Below are 14,234 nucleotides of genomic sequence, written 5' to 3' on the forward strand. Positions count from 1 at the left end.
GATCTGTTATAATCCTCTCAGGCCTCCTAATATTTTACATGTACCCAGGCCAAGCCCAGTTATGCAAAGTCAAGCACTGATCCTTCATCCACCCAAAACTCATCCTCATGTAATAATGCCCTATCTGAAATCAGTCTGTGAACTTGGTTGGGGCTAGTGAAATACCACTGATTTACAAAACCACTTACAGCAGACTGTATGTATGCCCTACTTAGGGGTTTTCTTTGTTTTGGATCCAGACCTTTAGATATAGGACATAGCAATAACATATGATACATACTGTACATGTTGGTTTGGAAATGAGGAAAATAGGAGGAAAATAGAAGAAAGAAAAAGTGCTTACTGCTAATACCTGGAATTCATCTTTGAGATGCGACGAGTTGGTTTGGGAATCTATTCGAATCATGTCAAAGTATGCAGCTTTGAATTCACACACAGGAATGGCAGTCTCGCCACATAAGCAGGCTTCTAGAATGGCATCATGAATAAAAATATACTGTTCCTGCAGAGGAAACACAGCCACCAGCATAGGGGAGAACACAGGATTCTTAGTCTGGGCATGTACAAGATGTCCTTCTCTTGCATTTACAAACTCCTCTTACTGATTTTACAATAAACATATATTTCTATATAGAAGACGATCACGTTAGGTTACATTGTAAGTGTACTACTAGAATATCCTTCCCAGAAAAACAGGCTTTCTGATTTCTGGCAAGTAAAGACAACCATTATGTATATCAGAGTTTGCAGAAGTTGGAGAAGAGGTAGATAAGCTTCAGCAAAGAAGAACATAAAAATATAAGCTATTTACCTCAGTCTGGACCATATTGATACGGCGTGAGCGTAAAGCTTTCACACAGTTATAGATATCAACGACACCTTCTCTTTCTGCCATGTCCAGCATGATGTCAATGACAATGTAACATCCAGTTCGGCCTGCACCAGCGCTGCAATGTTCATATAAAATAACTTAACTCTTGATATTCTCCAGTTAAAAGTTAACAGAAAAAAAATGTTTCTATTAAACCCCTTAGCTCTGCTAAGTAATTATGTCTAGCTCCAGTAGTTTAAATACATTTATAGGACCCCTTACCCCGAATGATTTTCTTTCTACCGAAAATTCCTTTTCCCTCAGTCCCAAAGGCAGCACTTAAATAAAGAGATGCTCCAACCTATAGGTAAGAAAAACACAGCCCCCCAAAGTTTCCCACACCCTATAAGAACTCCCCTCTCCCACTTCTCTAGTGATTTTATAATAAAAACCACAAAGACACAGAAGGCCAAGAGAAAAATATATTTAAGGGAGGGGTTATGTACTGCCTTTGGGACTAAGGGAAAAGGAGCTTTTGGTAAGTAAAACATTCATAGTTTCCCTCGCTTCACAACAAGCAGCACTTACATAGAGAGTTCATAGAAGTAACTTAGGGAGGGTCATAAATCTGCATGGAGGGAATCTCTATCGAGTAGCCTTCTGTTAGAGTTTAAAGTACCCATCTGTCAGATGCAGAAAAGGATTTGTTACTAAAGTCTGGATGAACTATATCCTGGAAGGCTTTCACTTACCAGAAAAGAAAGATCTCTTTCTGAATCCCCTATTATACTTCGGGTCCTGTCACGTTTTATAAGAGGAGCTCTTTAAGGCTACATCTGCAGCCCAGAGCTTGGTTCAAATTGCTCTGATTACTAAGGTGCTGTCGCCGTCTCTCCAGCACATCCAGAGAATTCAGCAAGCAGGATGTAGAACAGATAGGAGGGACTAGCAACTGTATTTATCTTGTTTCTATCTGTATTTATTGTTGTATTTTGTATTTATCTATTATTATCTTAATAATCCCGTTTGTATTAATGTATTCTACTGTACAGCGCTGCGTACATAAGTAGTGCTTTATAAATAAAGATATACATACATACATACATACTAGCAGGGTTTTGGTGGAACTTCTCAATAAATCCGTCTGAAACTCAATCCTTATTTAAGCGCAATCCTTCTATATTTAGAGCAGTATAATTCACTGGTAAATTCTTAATTTTTGTATGATATGTTTCCTTTAATATTGGCACATTACCAGGAGTATTCCCCCTGTACTCCCCCCTTCTGAGGCTCTTTTCCAACTAATTCACACCTTAAGAGACCTGGCCACAGATGCAGCAGTCACCAAATAGGATTTCCTTAAGGCTGCCTCTGCCTTCTTATCCATTGGATCTCTTTGAACTGTCTTCCAAGGGAAGAGTAGTTCTTTTAACAGTCTGAGCTATAGGAACATTGACTTTAGGTGGGTTATCTCATATGTGTCTTCCATATCTGAGCATTCACCCTCTTCCGTATCAGAATGTATTTTGATTCTTGACGGACCTTCATTAATTGAGGTATCTGAAGACAATTCCTCATACAGTGGGCAAACTGAACTAGGATTCTGTATTTATTAAGGACTCTATAGTCTGCTGAATTATGCCCTTTCATGAAGGACATTAAATCAGAAGTAGTAGCAGTTCAAAGAGCAGCTGGAACATAACTTTTCATCCACTAGGAGAAAAAATCTGGTATTACATCCAGGACAATTAGTTAATTCTCTCTCCTTCTGTGGTTCTTTTTTGTCTTTAGTCAACTCCTTAACAGCATCTGTACTTCTCTTCATCTTTTGACTTGCTCTTAGGTTCTATCTTTTCAGGACAAGTTGCAGCCATCCTTGTATAAAGATTGCTAGCAGAGAAAATAATCAGCCTGACTAAAGAGTAATTAATCCTCTAAGGCTGTTGAACAGGAACTTACTGGGTCTGCCGAGACCACTTACGAGCGGGATTTTCAGTAGTATTCACCCGGGTGTGGCCACAAGACTCCATTCTCTCTGCCTAATAAGTCATCATCCCAGAAGTCCTGTCACCTGTTCAGACATCATTGCTAGCCAATCACCTGCATGTGACATCAACCAAAGTGCGCACCAAGGAAGCGCCCGGCAAGCATCTATACAGAACATTAAGCTCCCTACCAGACATCTCAGTCTGAACCCACTTCAGGATCTTTCCTGCATTATGTGAGTAAGCCAATACACTGCCTGCTTCCTACGGAGTGGCACCCATGCAGCACACAATGATAATGGCCTGTTGAACTAAATCAAACAGAGCTGTGATATATCCTCACCTGGAGTTAGAAAACACTAAGAGGAGTAGGGAAGAGGGAAGTTCTTATAGGTTGTGGGAAGACTTTTGGAGTGGTGTTTTTCCTACCTACAGGGTGGAGCATGTAAGTGCTGCCTGTTGGGATGTGAGGGAAAAATCATTAACACATTCAATAAAACCGATTGTTTTGCCTCCAATAAAGATTAATTATATTTTAGTTGGTATCAAGTACAGCCTACTGATTTATTATTATAGACAAAAAGGAAATCATTTTTTAAACTGTAAATTGTTTGATTAAAATGAAGTTTATGTGCGACATGGCTGGAACTAGGGGTGTGGAGAGGAGGCACCTGCCAAGGGTGCAATGGTGGTGGTGGGGGAGGGCTAGGCACCTCCTCTGCCTAGACATCCCCTCACCTGCACTTCTCACAGGACAATCCTGTTCGTTCTCACATCCATGTGAGGGAGGGGGGTGAGGGGTTTCTGCATAAAGGATATTATATATTTTCATTTTTCCCACTTTGATATCCTGTAATAGGTGCCTATTAAATGGCTTAATACCTCTTTTGGTTTAAAGTGAAACTTTGTTTCCATAATCTTTCCACAATTTCCAGACCTGAATTACTTTTTTGCCATGATTGCTACTGAAGTTAATGTTTTGTAAGTAGGTTAAAAAGATGATATATATTATATAGAAGCTTTTCTGAATGTTTATACAGGTATCGGACCCCTTATACGGAAACCCGTTATCCAGAAAGCTCCGAATTATGGAAAGCCTGTCTCTCATAGACTCCATTTTAATCAAATAATTCAGAAATGTAAAAATGATTTCCTTTTTCTCTGTAATAATAAAACAGTACCTTGTAATTGATCTCAACTAATATATAAATAATCCTTATTGGATGCAAAACAATCCTGCTGGGTTTAATTAATGTTTTATTGATTTTTTAGTAGACTTAAGGTATGGAGATCCAAATTACGGAAAGACCCCTTATCCGGAATACCCTTGGTCCCGAGCATTCTAGATAACAGGTCCTATACCTGTACTTTGCTTAGACCATTTACAGCATTTAATTATATTAAAGGTATAATTAAGTGTGTGCAGGGAACATTCCTACCATATTTCAACTTGTTGTGTGGGAGCTGCCAAACAGCTTACCTATCCTAGTTGATTCCCAATGACCAGCACTTAAGTGTATGGATTTAATTGTTCAGCCAAGGCATGCAGCGTGGCAGGCTTATACAACTCAAAGTATGAAAGTATAGTTTATATTAAACATATTAGGGCAATCTGACATAATATTGCTTGCCTGAGGTAAGACATACTGCATAAAAAGGTACAGGTATGTGACCCATTATCCAGAATGCTCAGTACATGGGGTTTTCCAGATAAGGGGTCTTTCCATAATATGGATCTCCTACCTTAAGTCTAAAGATTGTAAAGGGTAATTCCAAGCGCACCGGACGACAGGATATCTTAGACTATCCTGTTGTCCGGTGCGCTTGGAGTTACCCTTTACAATCTTTGGATTTTCTACCTTGGCTACGGGTTCGGGGCCCTGAGCACCCGGCCCATTTTTGGACTATGGTGAGCCTTTATTCATCGCTTATCAGATCTTTCTGTTTTCTACTTGTGCGATAGACCCGGGGTATGAACACCCGGGTCTCTTCTTTATATTTGGTACAAATTGATTTCTGCCGTTTGAACCAGCTGAATAGATTAATGCTTGGTTCTTAAATTAATTTAATATTTACATTTATTTTTGAGCGAGTTTATTTTTTGAGTTTCCTACCTTAAGTCTGCTAATAAAATTATTTAATCAGTAATTAAACCCAATAGGATGGTCTTGCATTCAATAAGGATTCATTATATCTTAGTTGGGATCAAGTACAAGGTACTGTTTTATTATTACAGAGAAAAAGGAAACCATTTTAAAAACTGTGAATTATTTGATTAAAATGGAGTCTATGGGAGATTACCTTCCCGTAATTCTGAACTTTATGGAAAATGGGTTTCCGGATAAGGGGTCAAACACCTGTACACAATTAATATTGCCTAGCTCGTTAACATAAAGGCTAAGTACTTTTCTCCGTACATTTCAGGTGCAGTATATCTTCTGTATCTTAATCAAATGCTTTATAGAAAGTAGTAGGTCTCCACTATCTAATGCTCTAAAGAATTTTATGGATTTTATTTACCCAGTGAGACACTTGTATCTTCTCCTCACTCTTGTAGGAAGAGCACATAGAGGAGATAAGAAGTCTCAGCACTGGGCTCTCCAGTTTCCAGTAGAGGGTTGAGGTTAAAGGTTTTAATAGAGGTTTTTATTCAATTCAATGGTAGGCAGCCTCAGAAATGACAGGCATTTCTCTGCTGGTGGAAATACATACACCTTCTGTACCATGGCATTTAGAAACCATATCTGACAGTAATGCATACTAATCACAGCTGCACAGTAAGACTGCTAGTTACAGTACATTAAAATCCACTTGTCTGAAATTCTGCTTAGAAGTAAATGGCAAAACACCAATATGAATGAGGCCGTATGTATTTCTTCCCACTGCTAATCTGGCAGCATCTGGTGGAAATTCTATTGTGGCATCTGTAGCAGCGGGAACAGTTCAGTAACAAAGTCAACAGACTGTGTATTCTCTAAAGGCTTAAAAAGTAATACCAACCTGCAGTGAACCACGATAGGACCAGCACTTGGAGGATTTGACAACTTCACTCGGCGAATGAATGACAAAAGACCCGTGGCATGATAAGGAACACCATGGTCTGGCCAGCCAGTGAAGTGGAACTGTTTGACTTCACGGATCTCATTGTACCCTCTCTGTAAATTACAAAATATTATAATTGAGTTTATGATAGCTGGAAATATTCTCACAAAAAGAACTTTGGGGTGCTCCCAAGAAAGAAGAGATGCCAGTAAAAATCAGAAAAGCCCCATCGTTTTGAAAGAACCCAATAAAGCAAGAAATGCATTAGTTGTTACTGAACCCAACCTGATGTACAACAGCACTATAACAGTATGAAGCCATGATTCAAAAATGTCTCTTGATGCCTTTATAATTTTGAATTGGTCCACAACACTACCAATTGCTGTATGCTTGGGGCCTTGCCAGGGTCGTACTTGGCTAAAGGGAAACCAGGAAAAAACCCTGTGGGCCTTGCTACATGTCGATACCTGTGGAGAGCAGGGTGCACAGGGGGGCTGGCATCAGGATGGCAGTGCACAGGAGCGACTGGTGTGGACCCTGATAGCCTGAACACCCCAGTCTGACGCTGGGCCTTATTATGTACCAATTTTGCTGGCCAGTCCCCATTCATTGACCCTAATTTGAAGGGGCAAAACAAAGGAGGTGGAGCTCAAGAAGGATGCCTGTGTGCAACTGGGGGTGACCACAAATAAGGAATGGAGTATAGTAAAAACAAGTGGAACCATGGTTGAATAAAGTGTTCTACTATATATGTGTAAGAATAACAATTAACCATGCAAAATAAGAACCTAGCAATACTAGCCTCAATACTCTTCAAATGTTGCAGCAGAATTTAAAATGCCTATGCTAGTAAAGACACACAGGGAGTGCGCTATTTACAGTCTGGCCAGTAGATTGCTTTAAAAGAACAATTCTGTTGCTCACTAGGAGAATAATGGAGTCATGTACCACAACAAATTTGTGAACATTACTAAAACTACTGAAGGACTCAAAGTAGTGAACACTCTAAAGAATGCCAAAAAACCCTTAAACAAACAAAAACATAATTTCATCCAGAAAAAAAACCACACACAGCAATAACAGAATAACGCTGATTTTTGGTTCAAAGGCTTCTGTATATTTACATATTATTAATCAGCCTTAATACATTTCAGTTTGCTTTTTTTCTGCTAACCAAGCTTTGTATTTTATTTTCCATAATTAAGCGAAGAACATTCCTGGTATACTTATTCCCAGTTTTAGCTATAATTGACACTGGCATGGTAATTGCTTCCCCTGAAATTTTAAGAATGAAAATCTCCAAGCATCACAGGTAGAGAATGTCAAGCATCCCATTTTGGGTTAAATTCTACTTAGCAGGTACCTCTTGTCAACTGATTTTGTACATGGATAAAACAATTTCTGTATAGCAGTATTTACTCACATTAGTGATGGTGCTGTCTGCAAACAGAAACCACTAAAATCATTGGAAAATCTCCATAGTTACATTGCAAAAAAAAAAAAAAAATCTATCTTATAATGGTTTATCCCAGCCCCAAGCACTACATTATTAAATCAATGGAAAGACCAGCAATAAACTGCTTCCTTATCTATCATGATCTAGTTACTTTAGTTCATCTAGCTAGCAACGAAATGGCAAAAAAAGCTATTTTATATATATATATATATATATATAGCAATATCTGTCGTTGTCCTTGTTCCAGTGTATTGTTTTGGTACTAGCACGCAGATTTTGTTGCTGCATATAGTGTGCACCCTTTGTACTATTTTATTTTGTATAAAAAAAAGTAAACATTAAGTGCAGATTTAACTGGGCTACAATCAAAATAATTGAAATGTTTATTTTGTGAAAAAAAAGTCAGAGCTATAGGGACAGAGGGCCCATAATATACTGACAGAAAGCTAACAGCTTATTGGGAAACTTACCCTTTCCAATGTGAATGTCCGTATTACATACTCAGCAAGTGGTTCCATTTCCACACAAGATACTTTAAAGTCACCATAAACCTCAGTGTCGTCAGGCCAGTACTTGTAACATTTTACCTGTATCCATTTCAGATAAATATGAAATTTGTTAAGTATGTTAAGATCAAAGAAAATATACACCATACAAAAAAAGGTTATTAGAAGAATTCTCCACAAAGCTCTCAGATACTTCAAGAGGCTTTTGGAATATTTTGGGGGATGGGGTTGAGGAGAATTGTCTTTTATAATATATGGGCCAAAATCTTCAATCCAGCAATAAAAAAAAAACGTTATTCATTACCCATAAAAAAGAAAACACAAGTAATGAGTGTAAGTATGCGTTTTCTTCAGTTACTGACAGTGACATTTCCCAAATTCCCCATAGTGAGTGGATGTTGCTCTAGATATACAGCCCCATAAGCTGAGTAGCAGTTGCCTGAAGGCCCTATGCAACATTACATACTCTGTCTGATCTTGTTTTTCACACCAGTCAGTCATGTAACTTAACCCAAAGGCTGCTACTTGGTCTAAGTAAACCAGTCTCAACAAATTAGTGTACATATATATATGATTGCATGTAGCTTTGTAAAGACTGATATTCTATAGACTCAAACATCCATTCTTTGAGAAATACACAGGACAATTGCCTACAGGACAATGGTGTACTCTTAAGTCTTACTCACCCTGCCTACTTCAACAAGGTTTGTAACCATAACCACACAGGCAGACTGTTCCTGCCATATCATCCTCCAGAAATCATATACTGTTTCATGAACTGGACCTGCAAAAACAGATAAACATGATTGCTGGTGCTGCATTTCATTCCTTTACAGAGAAGACTTAAAAAATATTAACCTTGATTCAATTTTACTGACCATAAAAAATATATATTTAAAGGAGAAGGAAAGTCATTGTAGCATTTTACTGCCAACAGATTTGCAACATTAGTGCCACATAGAACACTATATTTAATCTGCAGAAAGCGTGATCATACCTGAGTAAAGAGCCCTAGAAGCTTTCTCTGTTTGTTTAAGATTGCAGCTGCCATTTTAACTTGGCCTTTATAGCTTCCTGCTTGCAGCTTAGCCCTTATAGCTCAGATAACACATTCCTAAGGGTGGAGGGAATGAGTTTTATGAAGTCTTATGTGATGGGAGAGAGGAGAGAGCTGCCCAGACTCTGGCTCCTGAATTAAGGATTTTTCTGAGAGAAGAAGTCAGATATCTTAAGAACATGTTTAGAAAAAATGAGACAAGAAATCCTGTTTCTTTTCATAGAGGACTCAGTACAGCATTACTGTGAGTGCTTATGGCTGTATTTACATAGACCTTTCTGATAAAGCTTACTTAGTTTTTACCTTTCCTTCTCCTTTAAGGTCCATAACGAGACCACTTTCTGAACCAATTTCAAGCTCTTATATAAGGAAAGACAACATGTGTATAAAGTAAAGTTGTTACCACTATGAAGAATATTGAAGTAGACTATGTCCCTTTAATATTATATGCTCATTTTGTATTTCAAACAGCAGCTAGTAAGAGAGGGTTAATGAGGCAATTTACTAAATTATCTGGCAAAGCATTTCATCATATTCAGCTGAACCAAAATGTAGTTATCTTTCCTGACGAGCATCAATTTAAAAACAAGAAGTAATGACTAGACTGTGCACCAAGAGGTGTGAGCAAAAATGCAAATGTTTTACCTTGAGTGGCAATGTAGTGACTTGGCCGCTGATATCCCTGAAAAAACACGCAAAAGATCTTTCAGTTCTTAATTCTACAAATATGCAAATATGAACATCTATTCTTATACATCTACTACAGTCTCTGTACATAATAATTAGAATGACTTCATTTTGATCGCACTAGAAACATGGTCAGCAAACATCATGTGCCAAAATTGACTTTTCTGGCTGTAAAGACAAATAGAAAACAGGTGTTTTAAATGCACACTGGCACCAAAAGTGATGCCCCATTCAGCATCATGGGCAATGTAGTAATAGGTGCAAAATGTATTCTAGGTCTAGTAAATCATTACAACCAATTATATATTTGCTTTAATGATTGGCTGCTGTGACCCACAAAAACTTGACAAAACACTGCACCTACCCCATCACAGAATAATTGAATCAATGATGCCAAATCAACATGAATATCTCTCAACAGCACCAAATTTAGTTTTACGATAGTGATTTCCTAAGTTTAAAAGTGGGGATGATATTTATTGTAACTACTGTAATTATATTACAAAGTTTGTTGGTTGGTCTCTGTGTGAGAATTGGATCTATTTGGAGTAGTCTGCAGCCTTATATACAAAAACCAGGGGGCAATGTGCAAAGTGTTGTTTGTACTTCCCAGGTTGCCATAAGTGTTATGCCAAAAGTGCAGCTCTTCTCACTACTAGAATGGAGTGTAAAGAGTTTTGAATTTGGCAATGCTGCATTCAGAGGGGGCAGGTGGTGGGCAGCACATGGTCTCCCTCTAGCTTGTGAGTCTTTGCAAAACTACTCAAGTTCTGTCACTTTTATGGGGATCATAAGTGAACAGCTTGGTTATTTGCGCAAGCGCTTTTCATATCCTGGTCTGCAGATTTGCCAATTTTCGCATAAATTGGGAGACATGCCGGAAGTTCATCTGCAACGATGAGGGCAGACAGGCAAGGGCAAGCTTTATCCTTGCATGCTGCCTGGAATCCAAATGTGCATCATGCCTTTTTCACTCTAGTACAGTGGAAGCTGTTAACAAGAAACAGTTCGATGTAGGGGGTTTTAAAGCAGTTAATAGAGTTGTGTGTCTGCTTTTGCTTCTTCAGAAGAGTGTCATTTCACGCAAAACGTTATATTCTGGTATGCCTTCTGTCTCTTCATGCACCCGTGAGTAGCCTGCAACTGAGCAGGAGTTTTATTCAATAAAACACTGTCAGTCTTTTGGCTTCTTTATCCTTTTATAAGCATACTTGTTTGTGAGGATTCACCCTAACTCCTCAGAATTCAGGTTTTGGATCACATGACATTTGGCATTTACCTCACTGGGTCTGGTAAATGGGCACACATACCAAATTATGACAGGTGGAGGAACTTGATTTTTTTTGCTTGCACTGAGCATGTTACTTGTTCATTTATATATATCGTTTTGCACTACAGTTTTGTTCCTTAAATGTATTACACTATATCATCCTGTTGTTTAATTTTTTATGTGCTTCATTTCTTCCAAGATTTCACTTTATTTTATTGAGTTCATTCTACTCCATACCCTCACAGACCTTCCAGGGAGTGCTGTACAAAATCTTTGCCACAGTATGATGCTCATGCCACCACCATGGTGGAGATGGTGTGCAGTGTTTGGCTCACACCAAATATGGCATTCAGTTCACTTTTGGTCTTATCATACCATAGAACAGGGGTCTCAAAACTCGCGGCCCTCGGTACAGTATTTTGTGGCCCGCACCAACGCCTTCTCAAAAGCAATGAATGGATCGCGATTTTTATTGCGATTCAAGGGATAATGCAAGGCACGGCGGGCGGGAGCTGCTGATTGCGGAAATGACGTTATGCCATCATAACAGTTATTATGGGAAGACGTTCTGTGTGCACAATTAGCTGCTAAGGAGCTAATTGTGCACACAGAACGTCTTCCCATAATAACTGTTGTGATGGCATAACGTCATTTCCGCAATCAGCAGCTCCCGCCCGCTGTGCCATGCATTATCCCTTGAAAGCCAATTTTTTGTGAAATCCATTATGCAGCCCAGCCTCATCCTGACTTTGCCTCCTGCGGCCCCCAGGTAAATTGAGTTTGAGCCCCCTGCCATAGAACCTTCATTCCAGCTGACTTTGGTCTCCCACATCTTCTGGCATACTGAATCAGAGACATCATGTGAGTTTAGTTAACTGTGGCCTTCTTTTTTCGACTATCATATAAATTTGCAACTGGTAAAGTGTCTAGACAACAGATGTTGTTTGTATAGTCCAACCTCTGTATGATGCAGAAAGAGAAAAACAGTTTTGCAGCTGGATATCAGCATACAAAATGGTATTTATTCACACTTTTTTGGTATATTGGGGGTTTCTGTGTTGTGTGGGATTCTTTCACAAATTTTGGTTTTGAAGCTGGAATTCTCTTTTAATTTAATCACTATACAGATATGTTTGAAAGTATATTTTTGGTTGATCAGGGTGCAAAAAAATCTAAATTAAATCCACTGTGATTTAATTTTCTATAACAATAAAGCATAAACAGTTCCAAGGGGGGGGGGGTGAATACTTTTAAATAGACACTGCACATATTTTGGCTTTGGCTTGAATTTTTCTATACAAACTTTTACTTCTGTACCAAACAGAAGCTATTCTCTAATGGAAATGAGTGTGACTTCTTGTCACTCACTAAACTTCAATTACATTTATATGAATGAAGTTCCAACAAGCTGCATGCAGGGAGATGTTAAAGCAGCTGTTTGAACCAGCATTTGTACAGTCAGAATAAGCCAGTTTAGTTACTCTCCAATACTTTGCCAAAAAATGTCCAAGTAGAAACAAAAGCACCTAAATATTAACTATGTATGATCTTTTTTTTTTTTTTTTTTTACAAATTATTGTAGTTCACAATTCCTATTATTCATCTTGCTAGAATATCTCATTCAGAGGGGAACTGTGTGCTGAATATGGCAAAGTATTTCTGATTATACCTGTATGGTATTTTGAGGTTTTGATTAAAAATATGTTAATGAGCCAAAAAAAAAGGTATGCAACTTAACAGGTAGAAAGAATGAAACAATTAATCTATGAGAAAACACAATCCATGATGGCTTTGCTACCACTGAAGAAGAGTTGCTTGCAAGGGAATATGATAATTCTTTAAAGATACTGATATGTAGAGGTAGATTTATCAAAATGTGAGTTTAGAGCATAATTCATAAAAAAACTACCATTCTATTCAGTCCTATGGGATTTTTAAAAGCGTATGTATTAATGGGTGAAGGATAGAACTAGCCATTTGATAAATACTCTTTTAAAAATCCTATAGGAATGGAATGGGTTAGTTTTTAGATATTAAGCTCTAATCTGACCCTTAGGGGCACATTTACTTACCCACGAACGGGCCGAATGCGTCCAATTGCGTTTTTTTCGTAATGATCGGTATTTGGCGATTTTTCGGAAAATTATTGCGACTTTTTCGTAGCCATTCCGAAAGTTGCGAAAAATGTTCGGATTCATTCATGCTTCAGTATGGTGACTTTTCTTGGGTCAGGTTGGAGCTGCAGGGTGCCATTGAGTCCTATAGGAGGCTTCCAAAATCATGCTAAGTCTGAAAGTTTCGCCCGCCGCTTACGAGCGCTCAATATGAAAAAGTCGCGACAAGATACAAGAAAATCGTTATGGCTACGAAAAACTCGAGTTTTTTCGTGAAAATTTTATTGGTAACGCAAAAAGTCGCGTCAATTTCCGAAAAGTCGTAAAGGCGCCGAAAAAAATCGCAAAAAATACGAAAAAGTCGCAAAATGTTCGTTTTCCAATCGGAATTTTTCCAATTCGGATTCGAATTCGTGTCTTAGTAAATCAGCCCCTTAGAGTGCATTAGACAAACAGAGAAAATGAAATGTTAAATCACCTCATACGACAGGAAGAAAAACACTTTTACTTGAAACAAGGCTGCAGAATGCCCTACCATGTGTTGCTGCAATTGTAGATTCCCTTAATGCCTTGTACTTGTCAGTTGGACATCTTAAACAAATAAGGATACTCTAATATCCAATCTAATATACTTTTGTTTTCTTTTATGGCAGTGTGTATGTGCATGTGTTTGGAACTGTATGTGTGTTAATTTAATAGGATAAGGTGTGTAGAGTGAGCAAGTTTCTGAATCTGTTGGCCAGTTGCCTTTTTAACCTAAATTAACAGTGTAACCATACTGTAAAATGTGACAATAAAAAAATAAAAGTCCTGCCATTCTGTGGACAATTCCTATTTCTGTCAAGAGACCCACAATGATCCAAGATAGAAAGGGAATGATGGGAACTATCATAGAAAAGAATGATTGAAGGGGTTTTTCACCTTTGAGTTAACTGTAAAAGAATAATATTTTAAGACAATTTGCCATTCTTAATTCTATAACATAAGAGTTAACTCGAAGGTGAAACACCCCTTTAACACCAGCAAAAATCTTTGTTATATGTTACACTGGCCTTTAGTTTTAGGGCTAGTGACATACTTAAATGTTTTTTGTTCAGATGTTATGTTGTTCACTTGAAAAAGGGCTTTGCCCAAAACGTGTAGTGAAACACACTAATAAACACTAATTGCAGCAAAGCCCTCCATTACCTTTATCTTATATGATGTCTACATAAAATTAGTGCTACAACAGGAGCACAGGAGTGATAGCCTGCTTGAATGAGGTAGCTGAACTGGAATACTGGCTTTGGAAAGATTCTAGTGACAT

General features: G+C 38.1%; 1 protein-coding gene across 20 annotated transcripts in view; it reads right to left on the minus strand.

Moving 5' to 3' along the window:
• ptprk (protein tyrosine phosphatase receptor type K) overlaps nt 1–14,234 on the minus strand; it is a 272,356-nt gene that overhangs the window by 10,206 nt on the left and 247,916 nt on the right. For 9 of the 20 annotated variants that reach the window (XM_031902319.1, XM_031902315.1, XM_031902316.1 and 6 more), the window contains 6 exons: nt 9,503–9,539; nt 8,487–8,584; nt 7,765–7,881; nt 5,797–5,951; nt 812–947; nt 344–523 (listed from right to left, as the gene is read on the minus strand). In XM_031902319.1, coding sequence (XP_031758179.1) covers nt 344–523; nt 812–947; nt 5,797–5,951; nt 7,765–7,881; nt 8,487–8,584; nt 9,503–9,539 — 723 coding nt within the window. The remainder of the gene's footprint in view (nt 1–343; nt 524–811; nt 948–5,796; nt 5,952–7,764; nt 7,882–8,486; nt 8,585–9,502; nt 9,540–14,234) is intronic. The other 11 variants (XM_031902322.1, XM_031902318.1, XM_031902329.1 and 8 more) reach the window with 3 other exon arrangements.

Source organism: Xenopus tropicalis, chromosome 5 (assembly GCF_000004195.4).
Source record: "Xenopus tropicalis strain Nigerian chromosome 5, UCB_Xtro_10.0, whole genome shotgun sequence".
Taxonomy (NCBI): Eukaryota; Metazoa; Chordata; class Amphibia; order Anura; family Pipidae; genus Xenopus; species Xenopus tropicalis.